The 24,809-nt window shown below is 36.4% G+C and overlaps 1 protein-coding gene across 2 annotated transcripts; it reads left to right on the forward strand.

The window, feature by feature from the left end:
* The first annotated feature begins 908 nt into the window (after positions 1-908).
* Positions 909-19,035, forward strand: LOC104892108 (aminodeoxychorismate synthase, chloroplastic). 2 transcript variants are annotated; one of them, XM_010677941.4, is made up of 15 exons: positions 909-1,196; positions 1,545-1,905; positions 2,809-2,940; positions 3,276-3,343; positions 9,068-9,132; positions 9,253-9,319; positions 10,110-10,188; positions 10,294-10,391; positions 10,515-10,632; positions 10,852-11,123; positions 13,860-13,939; positions 14,268-14,355; positions 16,350-16,432; positions 16,535-17,152; positions 18,073-19,035. In XM_010677941.4, the coding sequence occupies exons 2-15, from the start codon at positions 1,569-1,571 to the stop codon at positions 18,596-18,598; spliced, it is 2,631 nt and encodes an 876-aa protein (XP_010676243.3). In that variant the 5' UTR covers positions 909-1,196; positions 1,545-1,568; the 3' UTR covers positions 18,599-19,035. The 2 variants fall into 2 exon arrangements, with proteins under 2 accessions (XP_010676243.3, XP_048501196.1); XM_048645239.2 differs by lacking the exon at positions 909-1,196 and having other exon boundaries at positions 1,763-1,905; positions 2,679-2,940.
* Positions 19,036-24,809: the final 5,774 nt, after the last annotated feature.

Consider the following 24,809-nt stretch of genomic DNA (forward strand, 5'->3'; position numbering starts at 1 on the left):
ATTGCTTATCCCATGCGTTATAATGCACCCTAATAAATACTTCAAAAACGGTAACAGTAACACAATCGCATGACATGAAGTAATTATATAAAGGCCATAGGCACTGGTCCACCACACACAGTCCACACTCCACAGTGACCAGCCAACGCTAACCGCTTGCTTACTCAACGGTGCACCGAACATTTCCAGTCTGTGTCAAAACTCAAAACAATCAAATTTGACTAAAAATGTACTCGTATTTGCCCCCATACTCGATACCAATACGTATCTTGTATGGATACGTGTATTCTTTTTTTAAATTTCAAAAATCTTGCCGTTTTATGTTCCCATACCCGAATCCGCACCTGTACTTGTATCTGTCTATGTTTTTTTAAAGGTAAGAAGAAGGCGCCCTAACCGGACTCAAAACCACACATAGGTCAACCGGCCCGGGTTTGCAAACAAGGCCTCTTGGGAGTAGGGGGAACGGGAATAGTAATGGGAAATCTCCACTCTCAAAGTGCCTCTAATGAGGTTTGATCCCACAACTTTGATACAAACCAAACCACTCGATCAAGTACTATTTAGGGCATGTTCTCCCCAACTTATTTTCAATTCAGTTCAGTTCAATTCAACTCTGAACAATACTTTTACTCTCATATATCACTATTCATTTCAGTTCAATTCAATTCAGTTCAGTTCAGTTCAATTCAATTTAGTTCAATTCAATTCAGTTCAATTCAATTCAATTCAGTTCAATATAGTTCAATTCAATTCAATTCAGTTCAGCTGTTTTATGCCAAAGAGAACAGATCTACTCGTATCTGTCTACGTAGAACCTAGTCCAAAACAACAAATAAAATCTATCCCATTATTCATTATTATTTATAAGTAGGTGAACTCCAATAAAACCTTAAATCCTCTAGAAAAGAATAAAAAATTAGAAATAGTGCAACAAACAACACTACAACAGGCAACAGTTGCCACAGACCACTAGCTTTGCATGGATGGAAGAGTAAGCACACATTCATCAAAGGTCAGAGAATTTTCATCATCAAAAGATCGACGCATTTCTGGCCGTTTCTCTCCTTCACCGCCATAGCCGCCGCTCTCGCCTTTCTACTAATTCACAAGCTTTGTTTCTTCTCTTTTTCTCTCTCCTCCTCTATATTGCTCTCGCCGATTTTCTTTTTTTCTACGCCAAACTTTTTGTTGCGGTACATTTTCTCTCTCCTCTTTCTTATAGATTCGTTTTTTATAGTACTTGTTAAATTAGTATCATAAAAGTTTGATTTCATTAGAATGATAAAGGTTTACTTTACATAGTAATCTGATTGATGTTTTAATTTTGAAGATTTTCGTTTTATGTGCGAATCTTTAGTTTATCATAAAGAGTAATAACAACACAATTTTGATCTTGCTGTTTTTCGGTATGTTGAGGTTTGTCAATTAACTGATCGAGTGTAACTGTGTAGTTATTTGAAGATTGAATGATTTTTTTTTGATGCTGTGAGTAAATTTACTATGTAATTGCTTATTGTGTGATTGTTTGGTTGATTTTCTAGTTCTCGTGTTAGGAGGAGGGAGAAATGAGCTTCAGTTTGTGGTGTTCGTCGTCTTTGGAGACGAAGAGTCCTTATCCTGAGGGTTTCCGTAACAACAGAACAAAAGCTCCATTGCCAAAGGCATCTGTTAAGCCAGTTAGGAAGGATGAGTTTCATAAATGTAGTTTTGATGCTCAGAGAGCAATTGTAGCCTCGCCAAGTTATTTGGCGTCCGAAGAATTGCAGGAGGCATCTATGAGTAAGAAGAAAGGGAGAGAGATGAATACAAATAGGAGATCGGAGTATGTTAGGACTTTGTTGATTGATAATTATGATAGCTATACATTCAACATCTACCAAGAGTTGTCGGTCATTAACAAGGGTATGAATCTATAATTGCTCTCTTATGTGGCTACTGGCTTACATTGCATTTTATTAAAATGTACGCTGTACGCATATTGATTGTTTTATGTGTGCTTAAGATTGTGTTGCGAATAACATATTGATGACGATTTGAATAGTTTCCATGGTAATTTAGCTTGTTGAATTTCTTATGTGTCCGTTATATCAATTATAGGGTTATTATCTATGTAAAGATTGTATGCTAGAAGTATGTAATTCTTTGGATATACAACAACTTCAGAATCTAATCGCGTAGGAAGGACGACTTCATTTAAGGTGCCTTTTTGTCTCTGATGTGGCTGATCTTTGAGTTTTAAATGTCTGGTTCTGAGAGCAGCTGTCTGGCACTCAATGGTTGCTTCACATGGGATCCATACGGACTTCAATTCTCTAAAAGATGCCTTTAGTGTTCTTGAATGTTTAACATTTAACTTTGCCGTTTCAAAGTCCTACTGTGTTTGGTAATGTTTGCATTGAGAGAAGCTGTATAATTAATTGGTAAATCCAATGAAGTAATTTGCTATGGAGATCTTCATGTGTTTAGTTGGTTGTTGTTGAGGTGTAGCAAATAATTATTTTCAATACATCTTCCCCTTATATAGCTTGCACCCTTAGTTTCCCATTGGTTGATGCCATTTGTGGCATTATGGTACTGCATATTTTTCTTTCTTTCTTTTAATCTTACCTTAATAAGCATCATTGCCTACATGACATAAAAATTGGTGATGAACTGACTTCCCATTTTTGGAAAAGAGGGCTCGTCTTTGCAATTATGCTTCCATGCCGGTCTTCGAGATAGTGGAGCTTGTTCAATCATGAATATATTCCTCACTTGGAGATGATAGTGCTGACAGCTTTCACTATTTCTTAAACTTTATACCAGTTCCTCCCGTTGTTGTGCGCAATGATGAATGGACATGGGAAGAAGCTTACTATTATTTATATGAGGAAAGAGCCTTTGATAATATTGTCATATCACCAGGCCCTGGTTCACCAATGTGTGCTGCTGATATAGGTGAGGGTATTCTGGTCTACATTGATTCTTCTCTTGTTATTTGAACCATGTTTATACAAGATTGTTCAGGCTTTTGAATTTTAAAATTTTGTGATCCATGTCTGTCCAATATTGATTAATGTTGCAGTCATAAATAGTTGAAAATTTTAAATAATGGTACATTTTTTTTTGTATCAGAAGGCATAGATTACATTTAGGTGATACCATCATAAGAGTGCATGATAACATCAACTAGAACTTCCACTGCCTCATTTGTGATGTGGATACATTACGTCCCTGTAAATTTTGATTGAATTATGTAAAACCTGAATCTGATTTTCCCTTTTGTTTTACAGGGTTATGCCTTCATCTGCTGCTTGAATGCAGGGATATACCTATCTTGGGTGTTTGCCTTGGACATCAGGTACAGTTTGGTGTATGACATAAGAAAAAAATCTGCTTTTATTTGCCTTTTGTTGCATGTTAAAGAGTTCAACACAGTGTATTGTATCTTTGGGGGATACTTAAAAGGAAGACAAAAATAATTACAATGCTTGATTGATGTTTTAATCATAAGTTCCAGGCTGACTAGGGGGTTCTTGGACAAAGATCTATCAAGCCCAAATATTAAGTTATCTGGTTACTTAGAAAAAAGAAAAAAGATGGCACTATTGTGTATGAGCTTGGCGAAGCCCTGGTGTGTTCATGTGGTTTGTCTCACTCTTGACTAACTTGAGTCCCTTTTCCCTCCTCTGCAATGTCATATTGGAGGATTCCTGAAATTGGTGTAGAAGCCTTATTGTCAGGGTGTCCTTGTCAATGCTAGAAGTCTCAAACTTAGCGCCTCAGATTTAGTAAAGGTTAATCCTTCTTAGAAGTTAGAACTAATCAACTAAGATTCTAAAGTTCCTATGAAGTCCGAGCATATGAATTTACAATTTCTACTCTTTTTAACAGATTAATCTTAATTGATAATCAAGCCATTTCGTTGTAAATAATATATGCATGGGCTTTTGTCATCAATATTCTCCTATATTGAAAATAATTATTGCCGATATCTATTAGCGTTACTTCATTGCATAACATATCCAATTTTTTTTATTAATTTAAAATTTGCTCAACATCAGATTCCATGCAAACTTTTCATATATCTAAAATGAAAGTGATTCGTTTTTATAAGGACATGAACACTGGTTCTCCGTAGATATTCCATTCTTTTGGTGAATGTAAGGAATCTCAATTAGACAACACTTTTTGCAATATTAAAATCTGTACCAAGATGGAGGTTTGTACTACATTCATTGCCACAGCTTTCTAGATTTTTCGCCTTCTCGACTAGAGCTTCTGCAAGTTGGTTTGTTTCTCTTCTAGAAAAAGTGAACTTCACTTTCCGGAGGACATGGTGATGATCCATGCATTCATTAATGATATTATAAATCTCAAGGAGCAAAATCTTCATTGAGCATGTGCGCCATTCTTTGCGAGTCAGAAGCAAAGATTCTCCTTTCCATCATGTGAAGTTTGTAAGCGTCTATGGCGTTCTTTACTGTTTGTATCTCCGCAAAAAGAGCATTAGGAGCAAAGCTTTTCATCTGGATACCCACTTCCGTTTGCCACTCACCTTCAACAAACACCAGATAAGCCTGTAGGATCATTAATTCATTAGTACGAAGAAATAGAAGCATCACTTTTTACCATGAGCCAATGTCGAGGAGGATGGATAGTCTGCCTAAGCTTAGAGGATCGAGGTCTTAACAATGACTAGGCAGCCTGAAATTCCCATGCGAGAAATTTGGCTCTTCTGGTAATGAAATTGGGAATTCGGGATCCTTAGCAGGGGAAAATGAAAGGATTAGTCTATTTCTATGTTTCCAGAATCTAGAGAAGGAGAAAGGGGCAGAAAAATCTCAGGAAATCTTGATAATTACAATCACTCTTTGCCTTGAACTTACTGTGCAGCTAATTATAAGATGGTTGGCATTAGTGTTGACATAAGCAGGAAGTTAATGCTGTATTGCCTTAGCCGTCACACACTCCCTTTAAGCATCCAGGGAAGTCTCCTCCATCATCAGCAACAACATCATCAACGTCGTCAACAATGTCAGAGCCCTAATCCCATTATAACAAGATCGACTGGCATGAATCAAGTGCTATCCAATAAATAGCCACTGTAAGAATTTGATCTTTGGTGGACATGGAAGTTTCGACACCCAATTTAGGTTGTGGCAATCTCTAGGTCTAGTTTTCAAGTAGATTGCATCATAGGCTAAAGAGGGAAAACTTCCTTGGACTACAAAGTTTGAGATAAGGAAGATCTAACAATCACCAGAATTTGGGATATGAAAGCTATGAACTTTAGTAGAGAAAAGGTTATAGGTTGGATAACTCCTAGTAATATTCCCCTCATCCTTATTCAGGGGATCAACAATTATCTCTCTGATACACCCAGAACCTAGACACTTATCTTTCCATTGTGACAAAATTATATATGTGATGACCACTCATATCCACCATCTTTCTATGTCTCTTCAGGTGGAAGGCTCATTCTTGAACTATATACGGGGTGCTGGATGTTTTTTTGAGTGAATACATCTTTGGGCAAGAGTGGTGTTCCCCGATTCGTTTTCAAGTCCAGCTTCATCTAGAACCAGATTAATATTGGGACCCAGTTCCCCTAAATCCTTAGACAGATGGATCATAGCCATGTCAATTGAATGAACTCAAATCTTTTCTCGATCTTCACCCCAAATAAATTTATTAACAATCGGGTCTTCCTCTTTGAAGGTGGCAATCTGATTGGAGCTAGTAAGTATGGCATTTTGAGGTCGAGTTAGCAAGGCACAATCTAGAACTATCAAGTACTGCTAGCTTTCCAGTTACCTATTTTTTTCCTTATCCACCACAAACTGAATCTCTCTTCTTGTGGGTTTCTTGAGTATGTCCCAAAAGATTCACTCTCCACTCCCGGAGTGTATAGAAAGAGAATGCTGCACTCATCAATAGGGATGGCAATGGGGCGGGTCTGGGTCGGGTCCACCTAGACCCAGACCCAGACCCGGCCCAGACCCGTTGGGTCTAGATTTTTCAGACCCAGACCCAGACCCGTTGGGTCTAGCGGGTCCATGGGTCCTTACTGGGTCCTTTTTAATTTTAAGTTTTCATCACATTTTTTAATATATGTAATTAAAAATTTTCGCCCTAATATATATAGGTTATTGTATTCATGGTTAAAGCATTCTCTAAATAAAATTTTAAGAATTAACTCATAATATATTAAAATGTTACAACTTATAAAGTTACATGTCTTAGTGGAGTTACAACACTAATGAGTTCACAAAATCACAACTCATAAAATTTTAGAGTTTAGGTAAAAAAAAAAATTTCTAATATGTAAATGGGTCCGCGGGGCGGGTCTGGGTCTAGCATATGTAGACCCGGACCCAGACCCGACCCATGCTCTTCGGGACCCAGACCCGACCCGGACCCATTGGGTCTAAAATTTCTGGACCCAGACCCTTATAAATGGGTTGGGTCCTAGCGGGTCTGGATCGGGTCCAGGACCCATTGCCATCCCTACTCATCAAGGCTGTTTTTTTGAGAGGATCAGTCTACTTTTTTTATTGATCTTTTGACCCGGTTCAAGCTGTCTAGAGTTTCCCTAATTGCAAAGGCAGTGTTTTCCTTCACCTTCTCAAACTAAAGTAAGTCGTCTACTCGTCTGTGATCTGAAAGATGGGAGAGAGGGATTCCCTCTTTTGCCACCCAAAAGGGAGTCCGTTTCCTATTTCCAGAAGCGTGGTTGATCCATGGGGAGAAACATCGATGCATTGTTTAAAGAGTTATGAAATAAAAGGTCCTCGTGTGTAAAATCTCTAGCATGACCAGAAAGAGGGTTTTTTGTTATGGCTATTGATTAAGACAAGAGAGTAAGCCTTCAACACACAGTCCATAATGAGACGAATTGAATAACGTTTATAGATTATTGTCTACAAGGCACTTTGTTATAAATCCTCACTCTGCACTGTCATAGGATTTCTGAGGCAACAATGGAAGTTGTTCTGTTTTTGAGAATTTAAGGAGGTTAGAAAAGGTTTCAGTTGATGCACTAATATTTTAGCAGCAAGCTTATAGAGGGTGTTACATAGGCTGATGTGCCAGAAATGTCAAATGCTTGCAGGATTTTCTTGCTGCGGGATCCAATAGATGGGGGCATGTCAATGGGTGGAAGAGATGACCCATGATGGCCAAGAACCAATATTATTCGAAGATTTTTGGAAGATAGATGGTACGACAACCTTTCTTTTGCAATATGAGGGCTAGCATGCATAAAGGAATTATAAGAAAGAAAGTTAACATTTAATACCTCAAGACGCTGTGAACTCCTTGAGAATTTCAGAAAGTTAACATTGTAGTGTTGCTCTTGCTAGATAGAGCTTCCACCAAAATAACTAGAGCAGGGATGTTATAGGAGATCAAATGTCGGAAAGTTGTTTGAAAACAGGTCTCCCGATCTTCCTAGTGCTCAAAAAATTTGTCTTTAGTGGGGAGACATTTCAACTTAGTTTGCACAGTGCTCCCCTTCTCATTTCCAAACAAGTTTACTTCCTCTTCCGTGTGTGGAACCTTCCGGATTCTCCTTTGAGGTGTGAGAATCAGGTTTGCAGCGTGTACAAACCTAAAGAAACCTTCCAAGATTCAGTCTTTCTTTCAAGATTCTTGGTTTTTTGTAAATCTTGACTAAAGGTAGTTTGTGTACATATCAACGACACAGGTGAAGTCTTGGCATCTGCACTGTATCAGACATGTATATCTATTGACACCTGACATGACTGCATTAGATTTTCTTCGCAAATCTTAGTCACAAACATATCTGACGTATTGAATTGCTTAGATTTTAGAATACACATCTTTTGTTTCTAGATATACCTCAAATCTCAGATGTGAAATTCTCTGGTGGTCATTTTCTCAGTTACTTAATCATCAGATTGCATGTTTGCCCACTTTTTGTGGAGATAGTTTGAATTCCAATAGTTATACTCTGATTCTTAACCAATCTAGAATATTTGGGTGGCTTTGTGAATGTTTGGATCTGTACTTTCTATTTCAATGATTTTTATAATACTAAAGCTGCAATGATACTAGCTAACCTCATTATAGCTCATAGCCTCATACGGCCATGTTATGCATGCAGAGTGACAAATAGAGGTAGTTATACACAGACACTTAATGAATCGAACCAATCTGCTGATGGATTAAAAGAGGAGGTGAAGGTCTAGGGGTTTAGGATTTTTAAGTTACTTGTACCACAACGACGATTTATCTTTACAAAGTCAGATCAACATAGATTTCAATGTTAAACAATTTGCTAATCCCCTCACGAACTGCATCCCGAAAAAGATGAATTGGTACTTCTGAGTGCACTTTTTGGCTAATGTGAAAAAACTAGGTAGTGAGTTGTGTTACCGTCTTACTGTAACTAATCTTGTACCGTGTGTCAGGTAACCATAGAATATTTAGTAGTCCTTAAAAGCTATATCAATGGATAAGAGCATGAACCACGACGTTCTGATGGCCTGCCTTCTGTAGTCAGTGGATCTTCTGCACTTGATACATGCTAGCCCTTAGGCAGTCAGATATGTGCTAGCCTTTAGGTGATTAGATATGTGCTTGAACATGTTCATGCTGTCGAAATTTTAGATCCCTGCATTTATAGAGCAAACGGTTTGAAACTTATGTACTGGCATGCCATTTTCACACCTCTCTTCTTAGAGTGTGTTTGGTTAGAAGGAAAGTATTTTCCAGGAAAACTATTTTCCTCACTTTTCTCTATTTGGTTTGGATCGGATCAAGGGAAAAAACGGGCGGAATTTAATTTTCCAATGGTGGAAAATTACTTTCCTAGTGAGGCAAGGGAAGCCACACTTTCCCTCACTCTATTAAACAGTAACACAAGACAAACAAAGGAAAATGGGTTCGAAGGAAATTTACTTTCCTTCAACCAAACAAAGGAAAATCAATCTATTATTGAGTTTTCCTTTGGAAAATGGTTTTCATGGAAAACCACTTTCTGTTGGAAATGTTTTCTACCCAATCAAACACACCATTAATGTTGAGCTTTTTGTTTTTGAATCTCTCTGTTTTCTGGCAGGCCCTAGGATATGTTCATGGTGCTCAAATTGTACATGCAACTCAACCAGTACATGGACGTCTGAGGTACTTGGCTACGTGCAATTATGATCTACTTCTATGTTTTAATAAGCATTAAATGATCTTTACATTTAAAATTGTGTGATTTTTCCTTATTCTCATCATGTGCTGGTTATATCCTTTCAGTGAGATTGAGCATGATGGTAGTAGATTATTTGACAACATTCCTTCTGGGAGAAATTCTGGCTTCAAGGTTAGCTTGGATTGGAGATGTTTACATTGTTTTAATATATTTACTTTCGGTTCCACATGAAAGCGCATGCACACCGTACGCACACAGAGTCACACACCAAGAAGTTTCTAGTTTCAGTGCCTTTCTGAGTTAATTTTAGCGTCTGCTCAAATTTTTGTTGAAAGAGATTATTTTGGAGGTTTGTGGTATTCTGTATTCATGTTGAAGTAAGATGAACAGTGCCACTGTTCGCTAATGAGACATTTTTTGTAAAATTTTTGTTCAGGCGATCCTGACTTGCCAGGGTCACGTGATTCAACCTCTATGCACTAACCTTTTTTTATTAAATTGATTGTTTTTTAGATTTAGGAGATTCAAATCAATCTCTCTGTAGTCAATGTTGTTGAAATTAACTGTGAAAATTTCTTATGACATGCAGCAAATGGGCTAAAATTTACAGCCGTAGGCGAACTCCTTTTCAGTTTGTTCTCAGACATTTAGAGTACTCATTCTTTATTCTACTTTGGTGCCTTCTAATAGTGATAGCGTACTTGAAGACAGTGTTGTCGTATAATTGATGTTTAATCTAAAATGACTTTCTTATCTTCCTTTGTTGCATATTTTTTTTTTTATAATGTTAATCTTCTTGTTTTGATATATAATTGACTTGGCTATCATTATAAATCGTTGGAATAGTGTGGTCAGTAGTCACTAGTGGAATATGTTGAGAAAAGCACTTAGCCTGCTTTAGGTTATCGAAGGAGTGTTCTCTTTTAAGAAGTTAGTTACCATTGATGCACTTGCTGTGCAGGTTGTTCGTTATCATTCACTTGTTGTAGACGAGGACACGTTGCCGAAAGAACTTGTTCCCACAGCATGGACCTGTTCTGGTAATACACTTTCTTTTCTTACGACTTCTTGCTTGGTACCTGACTTTTGTGCTGACAATGGAAGCTAGAAAATGGACATGAAGTATTCACCTGCGTTTCTTGTAGATGGAAGTTCCTTGCGTTGTTTTGAAGAGAACTGTGTGCAAAGTGAAAAAGTTCTCATGGGTGTACGTCATGTCAGCAGACCTCATTATGGTTTGCAGGTACGTTCTGCTTGCAGTACCATATTTTGTATCAAATTTCTTTCTTTCATAATATACTAATTTTCTTTTGTAATGTGACATGCTATGACTATTTGCCTGATGAGAGCTTATATTAAATTCTAGTTTCATCCCGAGAGCGTTGCAACCAATTACGGGAGGCAGATGTTTATGAACTTTAGAGACCTAACTGATGATTATTGGCAAGGATGGGGAGCATCATCTTCTAATAGAAAGTTAAATGGTATTGTGGCTTTTCCAATCTTTTATCTAGTTCCCCTGGTAATCTTTTCTTAAAGCTTCTTTAATTTTTCCAGATCATAGTTTTTTAGTGCTTTGCTATGATGGTGGATTGCCTGTTTTTTGTTCGAATTCCATTGCTTTCAGGAGGCAATGTACACTTGAACAATGATTTTCTGCGCTGTATATAGTCGCTTTTGTCTGAGCAGTAAAGTTTATTTAGCGTGCATGCAGGTGCCTCAGACAGTTCATCCCCTCAGGTCATTGATAAGGAGTTCGTTTGTCAATAAGGGGAATTGTGTTAGCCATTCTAGTATCAGCAATCTTTACGATGTTTCACGAAGGAACATGAGAGTTCAACACCTGAAATTAAGGTGGAAGAAACTTGATTCTTTAGCTAACAAAGTTGGTGGTGCGAGAAATATTTTTTCAAAGCTTTTCGGAAAGTGCAATGCTGATGAAACCTTTTGGCTAGATAGTTCATCTATAGAAAAGGTCTGTAGATCTCTCACCCTAGTATTTTTCTCTCTTAGTTGTCGATATTTTCTGCAGTAAGTTCCTTCTTCCCCATTGAAATATCCCACTTTTAAAAGGCATATGTTACTACTGCCCTTTGAGTTATCTTACATATCTTTGCCGAACACTCGACATTCCGGAACGGGTATTTATTTCTTACCTGAGGCATTCTTCACCTCGACTATTTGATTTTCGATTATCTGAATTATATATTGGTTGAGAGACAATGTAAATGGACAAGGAAGGAAAAGAGAAATTATGTGATGCGTGCTGATAAATAGGCACGAGATAAAAAGTTTAACATCTACAAATAATTGATTAACCTGAAACGTGTACATATGTATTTTCATATGAAGATCTCATGCAAAAGTCTTTCAAAATCACTGGTTTCATGAAAGCCATGCCCCCACATCCATTCCATTTTTAGGATGGTGTCCTGTGTCTGAAATTTTTAGCCTTGGCGTGTCTGAAACTGAGACATGTTTGCATACCCAACAGTCTACCTGCGTTGAGTAACATAGATGAAAGATTATGTATAATGGCTACTCTGATGAAGGTGGATGAATTTTTTGGCTATCACTGGAAGTTGTGAATTTCCTTATTGTGTAAAAATTGAAACAAATTTTTGTAAATTAAAACAAGTAATCTTCAGGTTTTATTGCAATATAATCAGTTTATTTATGACTACATTTAAGTTACATTATACAAGCTATACCATACAATTTTTGAGATCACTAAACTAAAAAAATTCAAAACTAGCGGTGAATAGCGATACCAAACATGCCTTAAGAAGAATTTGTTTTGAGATAAAGGAATGTGACTTGTTATAATTGTGCAAACTGCATGCTCTGAGGAAGTTAATGAAAATTATAAAAGAGATTAATAAAGATAAGAATTATAGTACCAAAAGTAAACAATCCTTCATTTACTGTATATAGGAGCTTCTATGTCAGTTGTTTGCTCGTGATAAGGTGCTGGATGTGCTAACAAAAGAGGTTTTGAGAGTGGGTGTGGCATTAGACTAAAGAACAACCATAAAATCGACTACAACTTATAGCCCTGTGAGGATCCTGCATGAGATAGGGTTTTGGAAGGCCAAGAATTAAGATGTAGATTAAAAGCTGAAACAGTTCCTATAGACTATGAATATGGACTCTTTGTCTATGAACGTAGATATATCAGTCTCTGCTAGTTAAAGTGATTGAGTTTTGATGTAGAGTGAACTAGGAGTTTTCTTTTCCAAATCTCATGAGTTTCTTATTCCAGCTTCTATGTGAAATTGTGGAGATTATTTATTCAGAGTTCATAATGATGCATATATGAGGTCTAAGAACTGAGGGGAGAACATTGGTGAAACTGAATTTTGTTGTTAGTAGCTGACATACTATTTCAAACTCCCACTTTGAGTCAGCAAACAAATCATCATTGTTTGTAATTTCTACAAGACGCTGATGATGCTGCTTGTGGGTTGTAATAAGCTGGTCCTTCCTCAAAACTACCTTTATTATTAGTCGTTATTACCCATATCTTGTTGCTGAAACTCCCTTATCCTGTAAATTTTTGCACACACTATTTCCATGTGGCAGCTCTCTCGATCTTTTGGTACATAATGGTCATCATTAACACCTAAAATACTTGATAGGATTTAACTCTAGTTCTTATTCTCTGTTGATGCAAATTATATCATCCAATATATATATCTTGGGGAAGTGGCAATAACTAACAATGAATGTGGGGAAGTGGCGATAACTAACAATGAATGAAGGATACAATGTTCTAGAAAATGGGCGGCCTACAAGTAACATGCTTAAAGAGTAGCAGAATGCTATCATCTTGGAAATGCAAAAAAGCGTATCCTCATTTGCTTCTTTACCTGTGCCTTCCCTGAAAAGTCTCTTTACCTGCATATTATGACTTTCTGTCCTGAAATAATTCAGATTCCTGGACTCTTGACTTGATATACGAGAAGGTTTGCAGGATGATCTGTAAACGTATTATGAAGGGGTCACTATCCAGCTTAAGAACCCCCCTTTTTTAGCATTACTCTTAAATGAGTAAGCATTTTTGGTCCATTTTGCACTTGTAAAATTCTATGATCCCTGATCATATTATTATTATAGTTCTTGGAGATGTTAAAATCATCTGAAATCTGATGTCATGAAGATGTGTATTGATTCAGCCAGATGATTGAAGCATGAAACTAGTAAAGTTGAATTTAATTGATAAAAATAAGTTTGGTCCATTAGTAAGAGTGCATTAGAATTTTGTAATTTGGCCACTCAGAACTCAGAATGCTGCATAATTATGTTTGCAGAGAAATTGTGAGTGTCACATTTTGCATGTGTAGACAAGGTCTCCCTCTAGAATTATATGGATACGATATAGATACGTTGGGATGAAACTCGATGATATTGAATATCCTGCTAGAGTAGTGTGTATTTGTTGGTATCTGATCCCAAGGTCTTCACTATGATGCCCACTTATCAACTTAATGTACATACTAAATAAAGTGTGCTGCGGAGCTTTTGTTTTCCTCCTTTCTGACCCGTGTTCAAGGGGGAGTTAAATGTCAATGTTTCCTCTCTGATAATGTTTCATCCTTTTTCTCGAGTTGACTTCTTTCTGGCTCATGATGAAGCTCACTGTTGCACTTTGAGTTTATTATCTTAATCTCTGATACTTTTTTCGTCTTCAACGTTTTGCTGTCTCTGCCAGGGAAGAGCTCGGTTTTCGTTTATGGGTAAAAAAGGTGGATCTCTATGGAAGCAACTTACTTTCAAACTGTCTGATCAAAGGTCTAATTTTCTCTGTATGATTTGGCTACGTGTACAATTTCTTATACTTACACGCATTTGTAGCATTATATTAAAATCATCCCCATATTTCGGAGTATTTGGTATATATGATCCATGAAATACATTTTGTAAGTGTCTCCCTGGTTTTTGTCGATGACTTAAAATTCTAATTAAACTTGCCTTTCCATTCCAGAGGTGAGAGTTATAAACGATAAAGCTCTAAAATAGTAAAATGTCAATATCTTACTAAAGCTTTATTGATTTTCTACATTCGTCTTTCTTTCTACTTTCTTGGAGAATATAAGACAACCATTCTTTATTGGTGCAGAAATGGAGGTCAACTTTCAATTGCAAATGCTGAGGGTAATGTTACGAGCATGTATTTGGAAAATGGTTTTCTTGATTTCTTAGACAAGGTATGTGTGACAGTTCGTTCTAGCTTTCTACATATATTTACTTTTACCTCACTACGCAAGGTTTGCATTTTGGAGATTTAGATATGGAAACAGGTGCAAGTGTTCAATATCTCCATTTACTTGTTGCTGGATTGGTGGATATAGATCAAATATGCCAATAACACTCATAGTGGTCTATGATAGTTTGTAGCCTAGTAGTAGGATGACCTGGGGATAGTGGTTGCCTCGGTATCAAATCCACTAGCCAAATCTCCTTCACCACCTACCCTCAACCCCCTTCACCCAAGCTCATAAAATGAAGGGCAGTAATAAATAAATAGAGAAGTGGAGAAGCGGTTATATACAGATGGACAATAGAGTTTAGTTACATTCCTCCTATACATGTACTTGTCGAATGTTGATATAGTTACGAACTTTTTCTTATAGTTTAAGTTCCAATGGTTGATAAGCATAGAGTATGCATAGATCAGTATTTGTGAGCTTTGCTACCTGTAGAGTACCTAGAAGCAGCGTCAGTCTGTGTTGTCGATGTTGTGTGATCAATCGGTGTCTATTTTGCTCCTCCAAGTAGACATCAAATACGTCCTATGTGCATCTGGATTCCCCCAGTCCAATTAGAAAGTAATATTTATAAGGTAGTGGAAACATAAACTTCAAGTAGGTGAGTCTTAAAGAGAAGATGGAAGTGTGAGTAATTTTAGGGAACCTTTTTCCTATATAGCCCATGAATTGGGTGGAGAAAAATTTCCACATTGAAGATGCTAGATGATTAGAAAAAAAATGGTAATCATCCTTGTGTGTATATGAGGATATCAAAACGAGAAGAACAATGTTTACCAATGACTCCATGCTCTTAGATCGGGTATGGACTATGGAGGGTGGTGAAAAGAGTTCTGTAAGGTTTGCATCCTAGGAAGCTGTTGCAGCTAGTACTACCTCTCCCTGTAATGTTCTTCTGAATGACTGTTCTGTTAGGGCGTTTGTGGTGGTTGAGTCTTTTTTTTTTTGCTAATGTCGGGATGAGCTAAATCTAGACTCAACTTTGGAATGTCTGTTTTACTTCTCTTTGGTGGAGGTTTCACTCTTGAGGCTGCTTTGCTTCAGCATTATAGAAGAATATTTCTGCTAATGGTTTTTAATGTTTGTATAGTCCATGTCAAAGAAGTCCGTAACTTCTTAACCTCTTAACTATATCAGATGTCAGTGCTGACCCCTCAAATAAAAAACTATATCAGATGTCAGTGCTGTGGCAAATTCACATGTATTATACTCCCCCATTTTCAGATACACATATTTTGGCTTTCACGCTTGCCAGTGAAAACTTTGATCATTAATATCTTCAATCATGAACAAGTAAAAATTATAAAAAGTTGATATTTGGAAAATATATGTCGAGACGAATCTATCAAGATCTCATATAATTACGTTTTTCCTTATGTATATAAAACTGACGACGGTCAAAGTAAAGTATGTGAATAGTAAGTGTCTAGGTTATAAAGGAGCAAAGGGAATATATCTAACAAGGTTCACTCTTATATTTGAACTATTCTACTCCTTCCGTTCCTTATTGATGTTCCTAGTTGGAATCTTGGCACTATTTGGAATAACATAGAATCTTCTAAATTTCTATCAATGTATAAGAAAAAAACTTAGTCATGTAGGATCTTGTTTTATTCGTCTCAATTAGTACTATAATAATATCAAATTTTAATTATTTTTACAAATGAGTTATAAGTCAATATGTGCATTGGCAAATGTGCAAGTCAAACTAGGAACATCAATAAGTAACGGAGGGAGTACTTAATTTCCAGTCTCTTAACAGTTAAGATTGTAGTTAGTTGCAGAGCACCTCGGCTGCAATCTTTATCTTATTTGACCTATAATGATCTCAAAAGTTCTTAGCAGACCGAAAGTTTCTTGCTGTCAATTTGTAGAAGTATTACGTCCGTTTTATGTACTGTAAATGATTAATGGGTTTTGTGCCTATGGAACAGGAACTCGAATCAATTCATTGTGATGGGGAAGACTATCAAGGGTTGCCTTTTGACTTTTGTGGTGGATATATTGGCTACATTGGGTATGTTAGATTAATTTTAGAAGAGGCTTTCCACATTCTAATCTGCAAGAATATGCATTTAGATCAGGCGTTTATTTAGTCCAAATTGTTTCAACTTTGCAGGTATAATCTAAAAGTTGAGTGTGGCTCTGCATCTAATGGCCACAAATCTTCTGCTCCAGATGCCTGCCTCTTCTTTGTTGATAATTTTGTGGCAATTGATCATAACAACGGTGATGTTTACATCTTATCATTATGTGACAAAAGTTCAACTGAACAGTCATGGATAGATGATGTACAGTTGAAGCTTCTTAACTTGGAAAGTTCTGCTACAAAAATTAGCAAGGAACGACATACTGGGTCTCCTGTATTCTCTCCACTTGAAGCTGGCTTCATCTCTGAAAAATCAAGAGACCAATACATACAAGATGTCGAGAAGTGTCTTAGATACATCAAAGATGGAGAAAGCTATGAGTTGTGCCTCACAACTCAGATGAGGAAGAATATTGACGAGATAAATCCTCTAAATCTTTATCTCAGACTGCGCGAAGAGAATCCTGCCCCATATGCTGCATGGCTGAACTTCCCAAAGGAGAATTTATGCATCTGTTGCTCTTCTCCAGAGAGATTCCTGCAGTTGGACAGAGATGGTATCCTGGAAGCAAAGCCAATCAAGGGTACCATCTCTCGAGGCTCAACTCCAGAAAGAGATGAACAGCTTAAGTTGCAGCTTCAATACAGGTACCATTGAACTGTTGCTGTGATTATCCAATTTTTTTAGTTATCTTCCCTCTCTACAGAATTTAGGGCTTCCATATGCCTGTATTCGGCATCATATGAATGTATACTACGTATCTTGCATTACTTGGAAAAGAACGTCTGTTTCCCCTTTCCTGTCAGGCCATTAGCTATCTATGTTTTTTGCTCTAACTTTTAGTAGGTTGTATCTTTCTTTTCTGGTAATAGTTTGTTCATAGATAATTATTTTCATCTTTTTTTTTTCCTCGTAACCTTCTATCAGTTTTTGTTGGAATAAGTAGCCTATATGATAGAGGAAAATGAACTTTATGTTGGGTGTATAGGGCAGTGCCAACTTTAATGGGTGCAACCATACGATATTGTTGTGGATATTGCTGGTTCTCCACATATCCAATCACTTTCAAGATCCTTCTTTCTACATCTGATTCCCACCCTTGGCTAACCATCACCATATGAAAAAGGCTCACCAGAACTTATAGTCACATGCTATTGGCCTCATGCAACATTTGTAGTTGGTTGGTGCTGCCCTATGAACACGTTGTAGTTGGTGTTGCTTCTGCACTTATATATGGTGTCATATTGGTCAACTTTTCCTTGTTTGTTTTACTAATAGTGGTCACATTGATCAAACCATCTAATACGAGACACTGTAAAGAATAATTTTGCATGATCTGGGGCCTCTGATGGTACAACGACTCCTTGTGAGTTGTGACTTTATCAAAACAGAAATAATTAGACGAGTATTTTGGTTGAATGATATTGACTTGAGTTTATGGAAGTTAACATTGTGCTACCAAGTCTGTTTGAAAGGGCCATTGTCTCCTTGCTCTCGAGCCAATAATTCATAATGCTGCTCACCTTTTTTTTTTTCTGTTCATAACACCTTTCCTGAACTATGACAGTGAGAAGGATCAGGCTGAGAATCTGATGATAGTTGATCTACTCAGAAATGACCTCGGACAGGTATGTGATGCGGGTTCTGTTCATGTGCCCAACCTCATGGATGTGGAGTCTTATGCTACTGTTCACACAATGGTGAGTACCATAAGGGGAAAGAAGCGTGAAGATGTAAGTCCAGTCAATTGTGTCAGATCTGCATTTCCTGGTGGATCCATGACAGGTGCTCCGAAGTTGAGATCCATGGAGATACTTGATTCTCTTGAGAGTTGCTCTAGGGGTATTTATTCTGGTTCAATTGGATATTTCTCAATTAACAGGACATTCGATTTGAACATTGTGATAAGGACGGTTGTTATACACAATGGTGAAGCTTCAATTGGTGCCGGAGGCGCAATTGTTGCTTTATCGAAACCTGAGGATGAGTATGAAGAAATGATACTTAAAACGCGTGCCTCGACAAGAACTATTGTAGAATGCCAAACAGACTCTGTGTCTAGTGAAATTGCAATGCATGAAACACCTAAGTGACAGAAAATTATACATATACATACCTTTGATTCTTTTGCACCACCTCCCCTTCCCCCGCCCTTCTCCCCCCGCCCCTCTTGTGGTTTTAGCGGTTTAGCCCATAGTATACAAGAAAGAAGTGGAGATACACACAACATAGGAAGCACACCCTGACATTAGGCAGAGATGAGAGATTAGAAAAAAAAAACCAACTGATTCATCAATGTTGTAAACTTGTAATGTGTTGGTGTTTTTCTCTTTTTTCTGTTTTTGGGCAATAGAAAAAAAAAGAGATTTGTGTTGATTAATTGAAGTTGTGGGTAACTAAATTGTTGTGGCGTTGTTTTATTTAAATGAATGGAGTATTTGTAAAAGGCCTGTAGGCCGAGATTCACTCTGTTGTAAGTATTACTATTATCCCAATTCTATCGAATCCAATCTGCAGTCTCACACAGAAATATTTCCTTGTGTTTTTGTGCAAAGTAATGTTTCTTTTTTTTGATGGTCTACGTAAGTTGATGCATAGGAATGTGATTTCTATTCGATAGTGCGAATGTCAAAAAAAGAAAAGAAAGAAGAAATCCGTAGTTAGGTGGCTCCATGTAAATTGACAATTGATATCGATTAGAGTAGTTGAGTTACTTTTCTAGTTTTAGTACACTTCCGATTTTGGTGAACAAGATATTATCGTCACATCTCATTTTTCAAATTGACATGGATAGGCAACACAAATTAAAGGGTCCACAAGCTTTCCGATGCTTTGTAGCTAATTTATTGTTTCAACTAATTATGGTAAAAGCGACTTATTAATTTCAGTAGAATTCGGGAAGCATTTTCATTTAAATTACTTGATATTAGTAGGAATGTTCATGGACGGATAACTGTCCAAAAACAATATCTCGGTTCGGTAATCGAAAGTTTTGATTCACTCTTTTTGCGAACCGTAATCGTTTAGATTGATTACCGCCTAAGCGGTTAACTGTTGTTTTTGGACGAATTTTCGGTTAGTTAACCGTTATTTAAGTTACACTATTATATTTTACCTAATTGTTATAATTGAAATACAATTATGAATCAGCTTCAAGACTTGGGATCCAATGTGTCTACTATTTCCCTAGGTGCCAGGTTAGGTGCTCGGAGGAAATCATTTATTAAGTTGGGGGAACTTCCGAAATCTTTCATGTTTAATAGGATTAAACAACGTAAGCGGCACAACCAAATTTTTATGCTTCAGAATGAAGATGGCACTTGGCTGGATGATCAGTACGCCATTGCGCAGCTTATTGTGCATCATTTTCAAAACCTTTACATTTTATCAAGGCCAGACATGGTGGATCCTCAGAAACATGCGGATAACATCGATTTGGTCCTAAGGGGATTGCATCTTCCTAGAATTTTAAATGTCGAGGTAAACTCTTTGTTGGCCCCTTTTTCTTATCAAGAAATCCAATGTGCCATGTTTTATATAGCAAATGACAAATCACCGGGATTGGATGGCTTTCGTTCGGAATTTTTTCAAAGTTCATTGGCCTATTTTGGGATCTCATGTTATTCAAGTTGTTAATCGATTTCTCTCAACAATCCTTTTTTAAAAGAATTGAATCGTTCGCTTTTGGTTCTTATTCCACTTTTGGTCTATTAGTCTTTGCAATGTCGTCTATAAACATGCTTCTAGATGTGTGGTCAATCGCATGAAACCTTTGTTTCCACATCTCATTGACAACTTTCAAAATGCTTTTGTTCTGTGTCGTCAAATGGGCGATAATATACTCATTTCTCATGAATTATTGCATACTATCAATAAGCAAAGGACATGCACTTGTCATCTAGCAGCTCTTAAGTTAGATATGAACAAGGTGTATGATCGAGTGAGTTGGTTGTTTATTCTCAAAATTCTTATTATTGCTTATGGTTTTCGGAGCAATGGATCAAGGTCATTCAACAATTTATCTCTACTTCCTATCGGATCCTGATAAATGATAACATTACAACACCTTTTGTTTCCAGGCATTAGTTCTTCAATCAGTAATGCTCAACAATTCCTAGCTTCTTCTGCGTTTCATACGGAGGATAGAGCTTGTCTCTTGGCCCTCACTTGGGAATGAGACAATGCTCTCACTCGCATCCCGGTCTACACTGATTATACTAACTTGGTTCGTCTTTTGCAATTTCCTACAACGCAGGACATTTGGGCTCAACGTACGATTAATGATATTCGTTCTACGACGGCTTCATTCTATCGGTGTCGTATTCTCAAAGTGCATAAGAATGATGTTGCTCCGGCCCATATATTAACGACCATTTGCCGCAGTACTAGTTTCCCTTTCCTTTTTTGTTGATTTTGGTTGCTTTTTCTTTCTTGTACAATTTCTCACTGTCAAAAAAAAAAAAGACATGTACATACGTCATCTCCCATACTAAAATACATATCTAAATTGTTGAGTACATTCGAGTGTACGATAGAATTTGCGAGAGGTGGAAAAGAAAGACAAAGTGATAACATATTAGTTGGAATTGTCCTAACTATACCAATGCCTAAAATATCATGAAACAACAGAGACAAAGGATCTGAGAATAATTTGCTCCAACGAATATGTTCTTCGAATCAAAAGTCTTAAATTCGACGAATTAATAGATACATATATATGCATCTGGTGCTGCACATATTCATCTTATTTAACTATATATCATGAATAAAATTAGGGAATTTATACATGCACGAATCGCAATATACTTCGAAGCTTCTAGGTCCATAGATATAATGGTCCAAAACGTGACTTAATTAATGATGTGGTCAATATTTGGTGAACTAAAGGGGTGTTTTATTCCTAGAATTAGTATCTTATTAACTACAAAATTCTCAATTCTTTTGCAAGGGTCGGGCATATATGCTTATGCAAATGTCATGAATTTCTATATTAAGCTATTAGATTTTAAGAGGTGAGGCATAATCAAAGGTAATTAGCGATAAGATAATATAATGATCCTCATTATGTAATGTTCTCAATTTCAATTAATTTTGCTTGATAAGTAAGCTATGCTTTGAAAGGATGGCTATCCGCTTACTAGTGGGAAAGCACTCTTAATATGCATGCTATGCTTTCTAACAAGTGATAAAATTCCCTCTTTTTTTGAGGTTCATGTACAAGTTTTTACCTCCTCAAATCGTACACTTAAGACCACATTATTCTACATTTTCAAATGACGGTTGGTGTGTATGTACCAAATACTAGTTAGTTACATGATAAGACTCTTACCTTAGATCCTTGAGGTATTGGGTTCGATCTTGCCAAGTATGGTGTTTGGGAGTAATGATCTCGTTATCTTTCTCTAGACTATCAAGAACTTGATTCATGCAAAGACATTGCGAGAGTTGACGTCTGGACCATTCTATTTACCATTTAAAACAAAACAAAAAAAAAAAAAAGATTGGTGTATATATGTCACACATACATAAAACATAATGCATTTGAGTAAGAGCATCTATCTTCTTCGTAAACCCGAGTTATGAAATAAGTTTTGAGAGAAGAAGTTCGGTCAATTCAACTATCTTTGAATAATAGTGATTATCTTGTTTGAATTAAGTTCCAATCTTTCATTTTAAAAAGGTAAAATTGCCTCTACGTTACAAATAATTCGGGTGCACCTAACACTATAAACTTTGACTAGTAGCCAAAACACCACAAACTATTGGTTTTGGTGCAGTCGGATGTCATAAATTACGCCGGAGGTACCTTTTTGTTGCCGGTGACTAGTAGTCAATCTCAAACTTTCTCTTCTAAAACTCTTCTTCTTCACAAAGAAATCTGAAAATTGTTCCCGAAAAGTTCAGGGGCGCGAAAAGGTATCTCCAAACTGTGGTCAGGGCTGAGACTATTGATCCGCAGGGCTGCTTATTGGTCGAGCCGAGCCTAAATTGTAGTCAGCTCAACTTGTGTTATTTTAAGTTTATTTGAGCTCGAACCGAGCTTGAAGCTTAACGAGTCGAACTTTGTTCGAGCCGAGCTTTGCCAAATGTAAAAGGAGCCGAGCTCGAACTGTTCACGAACAAGCTTAACTATCACCCTTTGTTTTTTACACGTTTAATTTGTTTTTCCTTTTTAATATTTGATTTTTTTTGTTTTATTTTAATTTGTAATATCTAGGTTGATATATATATATATATATTATTTTTCTATATAAAAGTATAATCGAGCCCTTTCACAAGCTCTCGAGCCGAGCTTTGCCTAGCTCAACTTTGCTCGTTAAAGTATCGATCCGAGTTCGAATCTGAGCCGAGTCCGAACTGTTCGCGAACAGGACAAACTCATTACCACCCCTAGATCCACCATCTTTAATTTGAAAATTCTCCATACTTGAACGTGAAAGATCAAATAAGAAGGAGAATAGGATATAATACGATTGTTCGTAACGATCAGCTAACCCTTCCCTTGCGAGACCATGTTGGTGCGCGATCCATCGAGCGGATTGTTAGTAAAAGTGATTAACCAATTGTTGTTATCATTACACTTGAATTGCCCTCTCAAATTTTACTTGTAATAAACGTGTTTATTCTAATTTAATGGTTTTTTTTTTCTTAAACTTTTTGATGGAAGAGGTTATCAAAATCATAGTTTAATAATTGGAAGAGGTTATCAAAAACATGTTGAAATTCAAAAAATTTAAATTCTATATGCATTACTTCAATTTCTTTAACTAGATTGTGACTCAAAATTCACTCCTATGTATATTCCTTGTATGTAGTGAAGTCAATATTCTTTACAAAAATACATAGAAATTTGGTCTCTAGAGAGGTAAACATTTTCCATAAAAATTACTAGTAAAAACTCCATCCACATCCATTTTAAAGCGTTTATTGTGCTATACTGCTATCCTCATGTCTCAAGACATGTAGTCAATATGTGCTAATAACAAGTATGCATGGTTATCTTTTAGTATACTCCTACTTAATTTTGATTTTTTTATTATGACATGATTACGAGTAATTTATTAACACATCTTAATACGTGTCGAACATGTGTTGGACAAGAATTATATTCGTAAAAGGTCCAAGACATTGTGGTTATTACGAAGTTAAAGTACTCTTGTCTTCTTTGTTAATTCCTTTAGCTTTAAAAAGACAAGCACAAGCACCATCAAATTTTATACGATTCTTCCTTGGATTCATCACAATAATGATTTTTCTCGACTTGCAACTACTTTGGTTAAAAAGTTTGACATCAAATGACAAAATAAAGTTTCAAGTCATCAGGTTGTTAGCCTTTTCTATGATTGACAATCTATTCATTTGGCTACTTTGTGCACTAAAATACTATTGGATGAATTTTGAGAGTGGATAACAACCAAATGTTACATTAGTTGCTTATTTGGTGGTAGGGGATTAACAGTCTTCTGTATGTAGGATTTGACCTAGGTAATCTCCTTGTGGTTGAAGCCTTGAAGGTAATTAGCTGTTAATTAGAGAATTTCAAAGATCATCACCACATATATATGACTACATGACAGTGATCCGCAAATTAATTAGGAAAGATACTTCAAATTACCCAACAAAAGAAAATAGTACTATTGATAGGGTTGTTCATTGGTCCAAATATAGGGTGAACTAGGTTATTCGTATTGGATTTTGCTTAATCAACTTATATACTGTATACCATGTGGCGTTCATCGTTTTGTATGCTCAAATAATGATAGTATAACATTGTGATAATCCAATGTATGTAATAACAAATCTCCATTACAACCTTATTAGTGATTCTTAACAGTAACCACATACGTGTATCACCCCGTTAATGCTAATCAATTTCACCATATATATTTGAAGTAGAAATAATTTTGTTACAACTTTAGTATTAAATCTTATTGATAACCAGATACATGCATTATTAGTAACTTTCCCTTTATGCTAATTAATAACTACATACATGCATTACCTACAATCCTAATTATATTAATCACTAATTTATGTTTGGAATCAACTAATGGTGTGACGTATTACATATAAGAATTATTGTATTGCTCAAAAAGGGTAGAACAAAGATTGAATGAGAAAGAAGAATAAATATATGTACATTCTTTTCCGCAAATTGTAATAATTATGCTATATATTTTTCACATCCGTTGCTTTTCATAACGTTTATGAGTGTGTAAATTATATAATGTAATGAATTAGTGGATCTAATAAATACCATTCATATGATACTTTTGTAAAACTAGCACATTTTCACTTTATGAA

Source organism: Beta vulgaris, chromosome 5, assembly GCF_026745355.1.
Source record: "Beta vulgaris subsp. vulgaris cultivar EL10 chromosome 5, EL10.2, whole genome shotgun sequence".
In the NCBI taxonomy this organism is placed as follows: Eukaryota; Viridiplantae; Streptophyta; class Magnoliopsida; order Caryophyllales; family Amaranthaceae; genus Beta; species Beta vulgaris.

Bases quoted from the DNA above. Each gene is read 5' to 3' on its own strand.
- LOC104892108 (XM_010677941.4), top strand. From the start codon at position 1,569: ATGAGCTTCAGTTTGTGGTGTTCGTCGTCTTTGGAGACGAAGAGTCCT. The intron at 10,633-10,851 runs GTATTGTGGCTT...AAGTTTATTTAG, and splicing joins TTCTAATAGAAAGTTAAATG to CGTGCATGCAGGTGCCTCAG. The intron at 11,124-13,859 runs GTCTGTAGATCT...TGTCTCTGCCAG, and splicing joins ATAGTTCATCTATAGAAAAG to GGAAGAGCTCGGTTTTCGTT.